Source organism: Sabethes cyaneus, chromosome 2 (assembly GCF_943734655.1).
Source record: "Sabethes cyaneus chromosome 2, idSabCyanKW18_F2, whole genome shotgun sequence".
Lineage (NCBI taxonomy): Eukaryota > Metazoa > Arthropoda > Insecta > Diptera > Culicidae > Sabethes > Sabethes cyaneus.
The window spans coordinates 129,287,398-129,303,867 of NC_071354.1; the positions used below are offsets into that span (position 1 = coordinate 129,287,398).

Sequence of the window (16,470 nt, forward strand, 5' to 3'; positions counted from 1 at the left end):
CGACTGACCTGATCGCTCCCAACAGTGGGGCGGTGATAAGAGAGTGACAGATAACGATCGACCGACCGTAAATAAAAAAACAGATCGGATTAAGAGAAAACGTGCAAGTAAAAGCTAGCTATCGCTATTTTATTTTAAGTGCTTAAATACTAGCTAATGCTAAAATTATTTTAGTACTTATTATCTAAACTAAATCGAGAATCCTATATAAAACTAGTGCTATACCCTAACTAGTGCTTATTGGCTAAATCTTAACTAGTGATTATTATCTATGCATCGCAAACGTAATTTCATAACCTTACAATACGCCGGTAAGAAATATGCCTAAATATTACCATGCTCAATTAAATATTCTTATCAAAGTTAATTAAATATTATACAGAAACCGTTATTGAACGTCCCGTAAACCGTGCATACCAACTATACCAGTAACGATACATAAAGGGAAAGTAAACGTGAGTTATAAATATAATGCTTTATTTGAATGAACCTAAAGATACCCGATCAGGAGGGCATAACAAAATTATAACTGATCCTGTTATTTTTCGATCGGTGTTTTACTAACAACGGTTGTTATAAATTAGCTACTGCAAGTGGTTAAAATAACTCAAATTATAACAAAACTGCTTAGCAGTGATAGCGAAAATATAACAAAGTTTGTTATGTTTTGAACAAAATTATATCTAAATTTGTTACCATATTTCTAACAAATTTTGTTATAATTTTGTTAAAATATTGCAAAAACTTCTTTACCTCTGTCTGCTATATCGTCATTTTCCCGGACTATTGTCAAAAATAGTACAACTATTTATCGGGAACATTTACAAATAGCAACAGAAAAAGATTTTCCCATTTTTTCAATTCCAAAAACCGCACGCTTTCAGTCGGAATTGAACTCACGACATACCGCACACGATACCATCGTCTTAACCACTGTGCCAGAACTTCTCTTGGATTAAGGTAGTTTAAATGCTCATGTGATTTACCCGTAGCTTATTTTGGGTTGTCAGTTTTTGCTGTTCGGGCTGTCTATAAATAGATCTCTTTTGGTACGAGCCCGTGATCAAGAAGAAGAAATCGAATCCGTTTTATCAGTGTTGCACCATTTTGACAGTGTTGCACGATGTGCTTTCAAATATACCAGAAAATAAATTGAAGGGAACCTGGCCGTTCAAACTTTTTTTAAGTGAGTTTTATATTTCTGGTATTGATTCTATAGATGTTATTGTTGATTTTGGTAGGAACCAACCACAGGAAAGATTAAAAACAATTATGAACCTAATGATTTTAGTGATGCGTGGAAGAAAATATTTCTCAATTATACGAGGTTTTGTTGGTAAAGGATTGGAGACAACACTTCTTGCTTTTAAATTTTGTAAACAAGACGCAAACCGAGAAAAAAACTAAAACATTTTATTTTATCGTTAATTATTTTTTTCATAATGTGTTTGCTCGATTGCGTTTTGTTTCAAGCGTCTACCAACAAAATAAAAGTATGAGAGATTTTCTTTTTAATCATAATACAATACTATGGTCGTAGTTTAAATGAAAAAAAAATCAGAGGGGTTGTGTACAAGACACGACCGCCTATATAGGTGACGCAGGACTACGGAAATAGTGATAGTAGTCTGTATTCATGCTTGTAATCATTCGATTCTTCATGTATACATGCTATATGCAACATATATACATGCTACATGCGTTGTATGTAACATTTATCAAAGTTGTAACATTGCATACGTTCAATTCTCAACAGATTGTGCATTTGAAAACAATTTAACAAAATCAAGAACACAAACTATTGCTTTCCTGCTACCTTACTGAAATTAAAGATTGTTTTTATTATCCATGGTTTCCCACGTTGAAGGGATTTTACCAATTCAATCCTATTTTATCAACAGCACATCTTTTCACTACACTTCTAATGAAACGGTAAGCATGCGTATTCATACAGAGTCGTATTATAACCGAACACTACAGCTGTAGCACATTTTTCCAACACAGATATCAAGTTCGTCGAGGTTTAATCGTCTCGCAGTAAAGAATTTGCGATCTGTTGGGACAACGAACTTGTGTCATTTTTTCTAGCACACTTCCCTAACACAGACATCAAATTGGACTAGGTTTAATCGCGTTCGTAAGAAATCTGTTGGCACGAGGGGGCATTGTTACTCTCTCTGGCGTACTTCCCAAACAAGGACATCAAAATGGTCTAGGTTGAACCGTGGTGTTAAGAAATCTTGTTGAAATGAGGAAGCTTGGTCACTTGTTTTGGCTTACTTCCCAAGCACAGATATCAAGTTGGTATAGGTTTAGATCATCGTAAACAATCTTCCAACCAATCACGAAGCGAGAATTCTGGTAAAACATAGGTTCATTATTTTCAATTTTTCAATGGTTCAACATCAAGAATCCATACTTTTCTTTATTTGGATCAATTCTTAGAAGATTTTCCGATCGATTGGTGTAAGAATATTGAAAATCGATTGGAAAACCACTGAGCTATTAGCGCTCAAAACCTTTCATTTTTCGTGACGCTCGCATTTTTCGATTTTTTGGAATGACACCCTATCTCAAAACTTGCCGTAAGACGTAGTCCTACGTCAAAATTTAGTTTGCTCATATTTAAGATTCCACAATTCAAAAATAACTCTTTCGTTTATTAAAACAAAGGTTTCTTTCAATTCGTTGTTAGAACCTAATAAAGTGCAGCAAATACATAAAAGATGGCTTAACAGGAGCGGCATTTTGCATCGAGTATATTTCTAACTGCAATAGTTTATGTTTTAATTTTATACACTTGCTGTTGTCGGATGCTTAAACAAATTGTTATCCAAACAAACAAACGATGTCTAGAATTCACCACAAAATTTTCTTAATGCAAAATTGATAGATATAAGAATTCGCTATATGTAATCGTTATTTCGTTCTGATGCACTGAAACTGAACATGACATAGGACTTAGATTGCAATTGCGCTTGAAATTAGACACGAAATTTCATTTCAAATTGCATGTCAAATGGACATGATGTTGGATTTGATATTGGACCAAAATTTAAACTTGGAATGGGACATTAAATTCGACTTAAATTTAGAATTCAAATTGAATTCAAATAAAACATGAAATTTGACTTTAAATAGTACTTGAAATTTTACTTGAAGTTAGGCTGGTATTGCATGTACAATTTAGCTTAAAATCAGATTTGAAATTACACATAAAATTTGCGTTACATTTTATAGAAAAGGTATGGCACGTTCCCCATTGTGTGTCCCGGGCACACCAGTGATGATATGTAACATTTTTAGTAGTGGCCAAAGCCCTATTTCTCCTATATAACTCAATGAGTTATAACTATCAGAATCTGTTACAAACTTGAAACTTTTGTTTTCACTTCCTGATCAGTTTATTTCCGATTTGTAACACAATGTGTTATAAATATCAGAATGTGTTATAAATTTGATGTTATCTTGTTATGCCCTCCTGATCGGGTAATCTATAATAATGTATGTAAATTCTCAATTGGCAGGAAAATTATATTCTCCCAGCAAAACAGATCTGTCTTTCATTTCAATTCGCGGGGAATTATAGTTTTGAAAATCCCGTTGAACTGTATTCAACACGGTGTTAATAGGATTTCATTCTCTTTAAGATTCAAAATCCGAAATTGTCGATGATATCTAAAATGACTTCGTTATGGAGGACAGACATTCAAGAGGTAATAATACTCTAAGTAATTTTGAACCCGGTTCACCTTGACTGAGTAATTTTTTAATTTCCTTCGAACATAACTTTTCAGAAACAGGAGAAAACGTTACTTTTGAGTCTACTGAAGAAGTTTTGGCTTCTCACCAGAAGAACGTTGATTGCACGCCTCGGCTCAAAAAATGTAAACACGGTGATGTTTTATTATGGAATAAAAACCTACGTATGCGGAATACTTGTGCTTAAGCATAGCCACGACCCAGATGCTCCATTCTTTAAGCCGGATTCCAGAAAGAGGTTGAAAGTTTTTACCAATCTTTAGTCAAACCGAAATGGAACTTTTGCATGCATCATAAGTTGTTCTCAACCTTGTAAGAATGACATAGGGCAAAAATACATCCAACCAGAATGAACTGAAAACCATACTCTTTCATTTTCATTCTGCCAAAGTGAACTCAGTGCATTCATACCAAAACTAAAAGTTAATTATTTCGATAATAACATACTATTTCACGGACATTTATAATCTCAAGGCATAAAAACATCCTGTTTGTGATATGTGAGTGACAAAATTATTTATTAGGTCAAACAGTTAGTGGGACGATAAAGTTAAAGATTGAATTACTAATATTATGTTGTTGGCGCTTGGTTCGTTCTGGCAGAACTCCGGCTAATTGTTGTAGAACTTTCAAGCATACGTGAGCGGAGTTCCCAAAAGCAAATAAACATGGTCGAAAGCGTACCCACTAGCCGCCATCAAGCGCGCGAAAAGGTGGATAGTAGCGATGGCAGCGACATCAAGTTATAGTTTGCCAGTTACTGCTCGAGGGGTGCTCCATCGAAGGATTACTCAAACTCGTTGTTTCCATAACAACAAAAACATTCCATCAAGAACAGTGGCAACTCTGCTAAAAGTCGAGAGACGGTAACAGCAACGCTATCTACCAAGGTAAAATTAAACTAACACATACTAAGTGTGTGTAAACCAAAATATGGATGTACACAAACCCGTATGCAATCCCAGTAAACCATTTGGTTCGTATATCTCGATTGCAACTGAGATGTATGAAATCATATCTGAACGAAAAAGTTATACTTCACGCCGTATAAAAACATATATGTACCAAAGTGGAGGCAATATACGTGCGAAAATTCTGACAATTATTTGTATTGTAGGATAACCAACCTATTTTGGACCCCATCAGTAGCGGTACATAATTTGGACACTTCCATCAGATTGTCCTGTAAGTGTCCAAATTATATACAGCTGCTGATGGGGCCCAGAATACGTTGGTTATCCTACCCTGCAGCAATTTTACAAGTCCTACGCAAATTCGTTTTTTAATGATAGTTATCCTGCACTTACTAAATACATTGAAAATATGCTTGTCTACCAAGGAGGAGGCAATAACGAAAAACTGATGGTTCAAATTGGTAAATTGCAAACATGTGTGGCAAATGCAAAAAATAACCACGCTAATAATTTTCGCGTGGGACTCTAAATAGGTGGAAACTCCGCAACAATTCTATCTTGCATTTTTACAGCCGTTTTTATAACACGCATCTTACTACCCCTGAATATATGATTGAAATATTACTACATATTTTGCTGCTTTATAATATATGCTGCTTTATAATTTACAGTCATGAGTTGTATATGAGGACACGCACGACTACAAAACAATGTATTGTTCACTTTGTTTTGACATACTCTAATCATTATACAATTCCAATGTAAAATTGACATGCATACGATTTAATGTAAACTTTCTATTATGTAATGTAATGTAATGTAATGTAATTATGTAATATTTCTATTCTTGTGTTATCTGGGATGCATTGCCACGCTCGCACACATCTTTTCACATACAGCTTCAACTTTTGTCGGGGTATGTACAGCAAGTTCCAATATAAAATTCTCTAAATTAAATTTTTTCTTAATTTTAATTTTATTACCTAATTTTGTTTATATTTTTACAGATCAAATTTGGCTACTAGGACGAGAAAGAGATTATTCTGCTGACACAAGGAAAAAAATTTACAGCGCATTAACACAGCTTAGTCTAGACCCCGAGAGATTGTTTATTTCCAAAAACAGTAACTGCCCAAATAGCTCGTAACTGCATCTAGTTGTCTACATAAAACAAGCTATGATACATGTTCCTGCAAAACAAAATAATGTTGTTATAGAATTCGTGACTGTTAGCGTTAGGCTATGTCCGGTACATTTGTAGAAAATACTTTAATTTACTTACAAATACGTTAATAAACAAGACAATTGACCGTGGTTCTGCCAAAAATGAAGCTTGGCGCTTGCTTCATTTTGAGTATTTTAAACTTAAACTTTATCATCCCATCATCTAGAGAGTGCAGTTGATTTAATAAATAACTTTACCGCTCTCATATCACAAACAGGATATTGTGCTTTTACTTGATCGCTGGATTCCAAGGGCAGTTCAGTTGCTGTTTTAAACGTTCCGAAGGTAAAAAGCTGATGAAATTGGCAGCACAGCTCGTAATGGCTTGTCGCCATTAGAGTGACTATATACCAAGCTATATACAGATATATGTTGTCCCACTGACGTGGGAAGGCAAAACAATGCAAATAATAAAATATTAAATATTCGACTCATATTTTCTCAATTATTAAACGTCTGTTATGGAAACATGTAATCTACTGTGTTGTAATGGATTTTTTGAAAAATTTCCAATCGATTGATACCAATATCTCTAGAATCTGTTGACGGATGACTGAGTTATAAGCGTGCAAACCATAACCACTTTTCGTTACATGTTCCCTTTTTGTTTTTCTGAAGTGCACCCCAATATAGAAATCAAAGAAGTAGTTCTACTTTAAAAGCATAGGAAAAATTTGAGATCGAACATTTTTTTCTAGATGTCCATTTTCTTCAAACGTAAAAAAGGGAATATTCGCACCATAGTTTTTTTCGGAATTTTTCGGAATTCTTGTTTTTGAAAGATGATAACTTTTGAACGCATGGTCAGAATGTTGTGATATTAGTATCAAAATGTCAGGAAATCTGTTCTGAACATATTGTCAATTCAAGACAAATTCCGTATGTGGCTCTGGAGCTCCAAAAGCGAAGGCCGTCTACAGACGGTTTTACCCGTTAGAGCAGCGGTTCCCAACCTTTTTTTGTCCGTGAACCCCCTGACGATATTTAACAAAAAATAGTTTATGTGGAAAACCATGTTCGTGCATCTGCCATAGCAGAGCTCGACCGCACAGTGGTTTGATTGCTCGGAATCGGGAACTTTTTTAATAACTCTTTTCATAGTGTTTTTTTTTTCAATGCTCTATTGAGTAGTCAAGCTAGAAGGTGCGATACTGGGTGGTTCCCGGCTGCCTGATCTGAAAATCGAGGTTTTGGGCAGACGGCGGCTCCACACGACCTTGTTAATAGGTAAGCATAAAATAAATTATTTTAATTATTTTTTTCGTTTTACTTATGCAGCAGCTCTTGCTATATAGTGAAAACTTTGCCAATACAAGTGTTAATACTGCACATGGATACTGGAAAAAATTAAATCAATTATTAGAAGCACTTATGGAATCCAAAAGGCCGCCACTCTATTCCATTCCAAGGACTACTGGGAGATTGTTCTATTTTTACTCACATATATAACATTTCAGAAATAAACTAGAATCGGGAAGAGGGAGGGACCATCAGAGCACTTGTTTGAAACGGTGGGCCTAGGGAGAGTGAAACAGTCAACTTTCTAGGGTTAATCTTGGCCCGATTAACAACACATCGTGGATAATGAGCGGGCTCTTCTCCCTACCTGCTGGAGTCATTCTGCATTAAGACAGTTTATTCAACGATTGACTACGGCGACTTAGCCCTTGGAAGGAGATTCTTTAAATCCCTGGTACGTGTAAGTGATGTTGCTTATCGACCAATTCCCTTTTGGCCCTTCATACAAGAGTTGGGAAGCATGACCAATCGTTGAATATGTTCAACTCTTTTTGACATGATAGGCTCATTGCTATGAACGGATGTTCTGCTAAGGCAGGAGGTAGTACCATATATTCATATTCATTAGGCGTCTTTCATGACTGACTCCCAAAAATCGGAGTTTTCACTGTAGCTTTAAAACTATGTGATTTAGGGAAAAATAATGTTCTGCAAACATTTGCATTTATTAAAATTACACACTTTTGCAGAAGAAAGTGAACACGTATCTTCTATACAGAGCGAATTAACGAACGATTTAGGTAAAAATTAGCCATATTTCGTACTGCTATACAATAAAAAGTTGGAAAAACTGGCGACTGAGATATAATTAAAATGAAAGTACATTCAAAACTGATCTTAAAACATGCTAAGTTATTTGTCTCTTTTAGTATCTTCATCATTTAATTTGCATTTCCAAAAAGTGTTACTCAGTCTCTTAGAGACATATATATCATAATGTTAAATATATCCCATCGCCCTGTAAACAGCAAGGCACGATGCTAATCTAATAAGCTAGTCGTCGTATGTACTAATCTCGGCTGTGTGGTACTGCTAGAGTTTAATAGGATCCTTGCACTAGCCCTGTAATTGTCCTGTATTCTAATAACCGGCTGCGAAGCCTGCCGATAAAGAAGGGTAATGTCTTAAAGACGGTTATACCCAAAGCTTCGCTCTACTTGCATCGCAAGAGACTAGTAAGAAAATCAAAGTAATAAATAGAAAATTAAATATCGAGCATGCATTTTGAATCGCCGCATAGTTCATTCGCCGACTTGTCTCGTGACGCCCTTATGCTACTAATTAAGGGATCTGATGATTCGAGAAGGCGATGCAGCAAATCCACGTTTGCTACTGTTGCAGAACATTTTCTGGTGTGGTCCAATCTATATCTATTGAAACAATATTTATTATTGTATATTTTTAAATCAATTTTTCATACCTCTTAAGGTCATTATTTCGGTTTTCTTGTGCTTCCTCCGAAAGCTGTCCAATAGGGACCAGAAAATGTTCGATGACTTTTGATCCGTGGATTAACACTTTATTGCATAGGCATATAGCATCAGAGGTACAATGCCACCAGAAGTCTTGCCGTATCCAAACAGTACTTCTCAAACTTCTCTACTTTGATTTCCATTCCTGATGCGATAACGGAGAGTATTGCTGCACATCTTTTGACGTAGGACTACGTCTTACGGCAAGTTTTGAGATAGGGTGTCATTCCAAAAAATCGAAAAATGCTAGCGTCACGAAAAATGAAAGGTTTTGAGCGCTAATAGCTCAGCGGTTTTCCGATCGATTTTCAATATTCTTACACCAATCGATCGGAAAATCTTCTAAGATGTGACCCAAATGAAGAAAAATATGGATTCTTGATGTTGAACTATTGAAAAATTTAAAATAATGAACCTATGTTTTACAGGAATTCTCGCTTTGTGATTGGTTGGAAGATTCTTTACGATGATCTAAACCTATACCAATTTGATATCTGTGCTAGGGAAGTAAGCCAAAATAAATAACAAAGTTTCCCCATTTCAACAAGATTTCTTAACACCGCGGTCCAACCTAGACCATTTTGATGTCCTTGCTTGGGAAGTGCGCCAGAGAGAGCGACAAAGCCCCCTCGTGCCAACAGGTTTCTTACGAACGCGATTAAACCTAGTCCAATTTGATGTCTGTGTTAGGGAAGTGTGCCAGAAAAAATTACACAAGTACGTTGTCCCAACAGATCGCAAATTCTTTACTACGAGACGATTAAACCTCGGCGAATTTGATATCTGTGTTGGAAAAATGTGCTACAGCTGTAGTGTTCGATTATAATACGACTTTGTATGAATACGCATGCTTGCCGTTTCATTAGAAGTGTAGTGAAAAGATGTGCTGTTGATAAAATAGGATTGAATTGGTAAAATCCCTTCAACGTGGGAAATATGGATAATAAAAACAATCTTTAATTTCAGTAAGGTAGCAGGAAAGCAATAGTTTATGTTCTAGATTTTGTTAAATTGTTTTCAAATGCACAATCTTTTGAGAATTGAACGTATGCAATGTTACTACTTTGATAAATGTTACACATAACGCATGTAACATGTATATATGTTGCATATAGCATGTATACATGAAGAATTGAATGATTACAAGCATGAATACATGCTACTATCACTACAAAGAGACTTACGTAGTCCTGCGTCACCTATATATGCGGTCGTGTCTTGTACACAACCCCTATGATTTTTTATAGAGGTTACTTCAATTCCAGTTATTTTAGCTGATTTATCTGTATTTCAAAAGAATCTTCTGGCCGTATTGCCATCGTTGGAGTTCCCTATTAAAAATATTAGGAAAAAAAATAGATTGTAACATGTAAGTTAGCAAATTACCTGCCCCTCCACAACGTGGTTTATCAACCAGAAGTCCCAATTCGAGTGTGAACTTCCGTTGAATGTTCTTTTTTCTCTCATTTACTAACTGTTTTCCGTTTAATTCTGTTACATAACAAAAATCTATCACAATTTTCCCGTATTCGAGATTTCGCTAAGAGGCTCAAAGTAATGACTTTTAATTACCTAACATTAGTTTGATTTTCTTACTAGTCTCTTGCGATGCAAGTAGAGCGAAGCTTTGGGTATAACCGTCTTTAAGACAATACCCTTCTTTAACTTCGCAGCCAGTTATCAGAGTACAGGACAATTACAGGGCGAGTGTAATGATCCTATGCTATTAAACTCTAGCAGTACCGCACAACTGAGATTAGTACTTACGATGACTGGCTTGCTACCTTGCTGCTAACAGGGTGATGGAATATAGTAAACATTATGATATATGTCTCCAAAAGACTGAGTAACATTTTTTGGAAATGCAAATTAAATAATGAAGATATTGTGCTTTGCAGCTGTACCTGGATTAATCCAGATTATTTTCTCTAATTCCAATGTATATGACAAAAGAAAACAGCAACATTACAGTTGTCACTCTTTCTCTTTCTCTTTCTCACTCACAGCATTCGCATTGTCGCACTTTTTGTGCCAGTCGCACTTTTAGACTGCGGTGTCCAGAAAGGTGCAAAATGCGGCATACTAAAAGAGATCAATAAATAAATCACTTCCTGCACAAATATTCAATATGTGATATTGCGACATTTGCCCCTATTTAGACTACCCCGATTTACACGATTATCACAGTCGAATCTCGCACACGATTTCGCTTAAGAAAAATGAAGTGAAAAAGAAGGGCAACAAAGAAAAAGAAGTCAAACGAAATATGGCTAATTTTTACCTAAATCATTCATTAACTCGCTCTGTATAGAAGATATGTGCTCACGTTCTTTTGCAAAAGTGTGTGATTTTAGTAGATGCAAATGTTTGCAAAACATTATTTTTCCCTAAATCACATAGTTTTGAAGCTACAGTGAAAACCCCGATTTTTGGGGGTCCGTCATGAAAGACGCCTAATATCTCAAAAACTGTGATACTTAGAGAAATAATGATTTCTGCAAAAAGCTTCATAATAAGATTATCTAAAACTCTCTAGAACATACTATAGCTTTGAAAGTTAATTTTTGCAGCGCCACCTGTGTTTGAGTTCCGAACTGACTAACCACCAGTCGTTGCGTCTATTGATATACAGAAATTCTTCCGAAGACGCCATATTGAAAAAAAAATACTATGAAGAGTTATTCAAAAAGTTCACGATTCCAGAGCAATCAAACCACTGTGAACCGGCTGTATCGTATGCTGCTTTAAAGTCAATAAAAATGTGATACTTGGGTACGTTGTGCCCCTGACATTTCTGGAAGTTATGTCCGATGCTAAAAATTTGGTTCGTCAAATGTTTGAGCAATTTTATGATAAACTCCGTAAAAACCCAACTAGCAGCTATTTTCAATATTTATTTTTAATGTCTCTGCTATCTCTGTGCTTCCTCGCACGAAAGAACGTACAGTTTTTACTTAAAATGTGAGCATCTGCTTATATTCTTCATCGATCTTTTCAAGGTATGCCCGATCAACTTCCATTTATGCTCCCGAATTCCTGTTTGTACTTGGCTGGTGACATCAGCGATGGAAGCTCTGATTTGAGCGTCAAACATTTCGAAGACCCACAAAGGCACCACCGATCCATTTGCTTATAGTCTTGGTAAACTTCCCCCTGCTCATCCGTTGTATAGCTATTACGAAATTGGAGGGATTATTAGTGTCGATTTAGCAACGTTGACTATGAGACATGCTGCCTTGGAGCTATCGGAGCAATTAATCTTGTTATTTATATCAGATCGCAGTTGAGACATTATGTCGTCGGCCAAGTCACAGTCCTATCATTGCTGCATTGTCAAAGGGTATCAGGGTAATCCACAGTTCGACTTCAATGGTTACAATTAAGAACGTGCTTCAGGTGCTTTCAAGATTTACTTTTTTAAATCAATAAACAGGCCCTGGAAGTCCTGGAATCCTTTGATTTTCTCCAACAGTTAATACGGAGCGTCGTGATATAATCCACGCATGATCGGCCAACGGAATGTAACTAGCTGCCAGCAAAGAGTATTTTTAAAGTGGCACAAAGCAACATGCTGCTGTATCAGTAAGTACACTTTAGTCAGCTGATGCACATTTCTACCGATAATACCATCGTGCTTTGCTGGACTTCATACTTATTATTGCACCTTAAATTTTTCTCCAGTTTCACATCGTTGACGGGCTACTATCTTAGCCCACTCTTGGTGCCCTCTCAATGCTCACTTTCGCATGTTTCCGCTCATCGATCGTCCTCAATATTTCATCTGAAATTCTACCGAATGCAGCAATGACTAGAAACTAATTCTTATCTTAATTGCATTGCACTAAAACTTTTGGTGAACCCCCTTTTGGGAACCGCTGCGTTTGAGGGTTAAAATAATATGTGCAGGCAACCTTGGCGCAGAGTGTGTAAAGAATTTTCAGTCGGGATGGCGGCCATAATGAAAACAAGAGTAAGAAGCCAGATAGCACGTCCTGTCTTAGCTCTAGACATGTTCGAAATTGAATGTCGTATAAGTTCTTGGAATCTCTCTTTTAGAGCTGATCAAAACTGTAATATTTTTTTATTTGGAATTAGATTTAGCCGCTCATTAATTCAACAAAAGGTTCACTTACAGTGTTCAATCCGATTCCCTCTTGCAGACGGATCCACTCTTACAAACTGACACTAGAATGCCTATTTTAATTTTGTAAATCGTGTTATATGTTTAGGTTTTAGCTACCCAGGTAACAGTATAATCAATATATATAGAATGCCAGTGTCGCTGCAGTGCGCGTGGTAAACATCACACATGTTCAGATTATGTATTTACATTATATATGCAAATGTGTGTGTGCCTGAGATTCACCAAAAAGGGAATCTCATTGTCAAACTTTGGCAACTAGTTTAAAATTTCAATTATGGCTGCCAAGTAATGTGATTGGAAACTTCGCTTGCTGCAAATTTCTGAAAAATCGGTGCTAAAGGGCGCAGTTGTGGGATTCTATTCATCCGGACGAAAAGAAAAAGAACGTTTAAAACCATTTCACTGGCATAAAAACACAGCGGAGAACGCACTGATGACAGCACCAACCAGCGCACAGATAAAGAACAGATAAATAACTATGAGCAACTTTGACAACGAAGTTCCCGATTCACAGACTTGATACAGATTGTTAGCATCATGTTTACCACAATGAGCCCTATAGAAAAACAGCGACACTGGCATTCTATATATACATATTGATTCTACTCAGGTAACCAATAAGCATTATTATCAGCAGTAAATCAATCGTTTATTAGCATCCCTGGCGTTTTATACTGCAGGTTGCTGTTTATCAGCATTTTCATTTTCATTTATTTATTTCATTTATTCATTGTCCAGTAGCTTAAGACATAAATCTTTAAAAAATTTGCTACCTCCGATTACCAACAGTTATTACACAATTTTACAACTTAATTAACTATCATACTACTACAACTACATTATCAGGATTTTTCCCTCGAATTCAAAATAAAATTAGTCTCGGTTCCAAAAGTCGATGCAGCCTCTCTTGAAATTTGCTTCCGACGATGAACGTTTAACAGCGGGTGGTAACGAATTCCAATTTACCACGCCTCGAACAAACAATGAATTTGCGTAGATTGTCTGGAACTACCAAACTCTGCAAACGGCGTCCACGGATTTGGATAAGCCTCCTATGTAGAGTACTAGGAGACTGTGTTTTTAACAGATTCCTCAGGAAAACGCATGACCGATAAGCATAAAAGCATTGTAAAGGGCACCCAATGAGGTTCTGCTGAAGGTGACTCACATGGTCATAGCGGCTCAATCCGTACACAAATCTCACGCAACAGTTTAATGCGACACGCAGACGATTTAAGGAGCTTGCGCTGGGACGAATGTGCAGAACATCGCCAAACAGGAAATGCGGCAGGATCAGGGATTTGAACAGATTCAGTTTCGTGGCAGTCGGTGCGGAGGGTGTGCAGCAATACAACGTTCGTAGACTAGCATAAATCTTTCCGCATTGCTGCGCTATCAGGCCATCCCACTGCAAATCATTTTGGAAGATAAAACCTAGGTTGCTGGCGCTTTCTGACCATTCGATGCTTTGACCATCCAGTACAAGTCCAGGTGCTGACAAATCGGTACCTCCGACTCTGCGACGTCGACTTGCGATGAATAGAGCTTTCCCAAGAAACATTTATGCGCTGAATAAACATTTTAGCAGCCATAATTATTCAGCCATAGCTGAATATGCATCGATTAAAATTTATGTAAACAACTGTACAATACCTATTCAGCCGAAATTGGAGAACTTATACAACCTATTTTATTCGAGGCTGAAAAGCACTTGTTAAGCAGTTATATCGCCTCTGTGCGCCTTGTTTCCAGCTTTGCGCAAATTGGTTATTCAAAAACGCGCAAAAGCCTCTATTAAGCTACATTACAGCTTCAAAGCAGCTATTAGCAAGCCCGAAGCTTGACTTAGATGTTTAAGAGCTGAAAAAAGGTTTTTATTTCTAATACTAAACCATAGTTCAGCCACAGGTTGAATAAATTCAGCTAAAAAACGTTTGATCAGCCTGGAATTGTTACTTGGGTAGCTGCTTTCAAAGCTGCAATGGAGCTTAATAGAGGCGTTTGCGTGTTTTTAAATAACCAATTTGCGCAATGCTGTCAATTCTATTTTTAGAACCAGAAATAGTTTTGCAATGCTTTTTCAGTCGCTTAATTAACGTCTTATCAATCTTTATGCAGCCAAAAAATGATCTATTTTTAAATTTAAAAAAGAATAGAACGCGTCATATTTATTTTGCTATGGCGTCGTATTTTTCTATGGCGTGCTATGAATTCGTATATGCAAGCTAATTAAAATTACATGTCATCTTTCGGGAATTGAACCGCCATCTTCTGATCCATAAGCACTCATCGTATGATCCGCCCCATCTGCATCTGCAGAACAGACAGTGAAAATATCCTTACACTTGAAGCAGTCGATAATGTCGATAACTGACATATTTTCGCTGCCAGTCGAATTGCAAAGCTCTAAGATCTGACAGTATGTGTGCTGTGAATCGAATGAAAGCTTGGTATTAGTTTGTAAAGCCACTTTAACACCCTTAAGCTGCTTTAAAGAAGTTTGACAGCTGTGAGCCTAATGAAAGCGTCTACTGGTTTATAAAGCCACTTTAACACCTTTAAGCAACCGTAAAACGGTTCTATATTTATGGCTGTTTAAAAGCGGATCGTTTAGCACAAAAATCCGCTATTAAGCTTATTTATCAGCTTTGGAGGAAAGCGGGTTTGGAAAAACTTAAAGTAGCTTAAACATCGCTTGGTCAAACACCATTTGAGTGTTTGCAGCTTGGATTGTCTTAAACCAACTCGTAAACAACAATTGCTCTTGCTGTTTACGGGTTGGTTTAAGGCGATCCAGTGTACAAGATTTTTTGAAAACAGACACTGATGAAGCCTGCATGTCGTAGGCGAAATATGTATCTGTCACGAATAAATATAAATAGCAGAATTTAGTTGGAAAGTTTTTAATTTCAGAAGATGGCGGTTTAATTCCCGAAAGATTTTTAATTAGCTTGCATATACGAATTCAAGTTATTCGAAATTTAAAATATAGCTTATGACGCCATAGCAAAATAAATTTGACGCGTTACATTTTTGAAATTCAAAAATAGATTATTTTTTGGCTGCATAAAGGTCGATGAGACGTTGATTAAGCGACTGAAAAAGCATTGCAAAACTATTTCTCGTTCTAAAAATAGAATTGACTGCATTGCGCAAATTGAAACACGCAAAAGCCTCTATTAAGCTCCATTGCAGCTTTGAAAGCAGCTACCCAAGTAACAATTTCAGGCTGATCAAACGCATTTATAGCTGAATTTATTCTACCTATGGCTGAACTATGGTTTAGTTTTAGAAATAAAAACCTTTTTTCAGCTCTTAAACATGTATATTTAGTGGCTGCTAATAGCTGCTTTCGAAGCTGCAATGGAGCTTAATATAGGCTTTTGCGCGTTTTTAAATAACCAATTTGCGCGAAGCTGAAAACAAGGCGCACAGAGGTTTTATAAAGGGTGATATAATTGCTTAACAAGTGTTTTTTCTGCCTCAAACGAAATAGGTTGTATAAGCTCCAAATTCGGCTGAATAAGTATACATAAATTTTATTTGATGCATATTCAGCTATGGCTGAATAATAATGACTGCTAAAATATTTAATTAGCGCATAAATGTTTGACAAATGACAAATCGTTTATTCAGCTAGTGTAGCACAATTAT

General features: G+C 36.4%; 1 protein-coding gene across 2 annotated transcripts in view; it reads left to right on the forward strand.

Annotated features, from left to right (window-relative positions):
* Nucleotides 1–6,003, forward strand: part of LOC128737045 (apolipoprotein D-like) — a 131,173-nt gene extending 125,170 nt beyond the window's left edge. For both annotated transcript variants that reach the window (XM_053831591.1, XM_053831592.1), the window contains one exon: nucleotides 5,684–6,003. In XM_053831591.1, coding sequence (XP_053687566.1) covers nucleotides 5,684–5,823 — 140 coding nt within the window. In that variant the 3' untranslated portion in view covers nucleotides 5,824–6,003. The remainder of the gene's footprint in view (nucleotides 1–5,683) is intronic.
* Nucleotides 6,004–16,470: the final 10,467 nt, after the last annotated feature.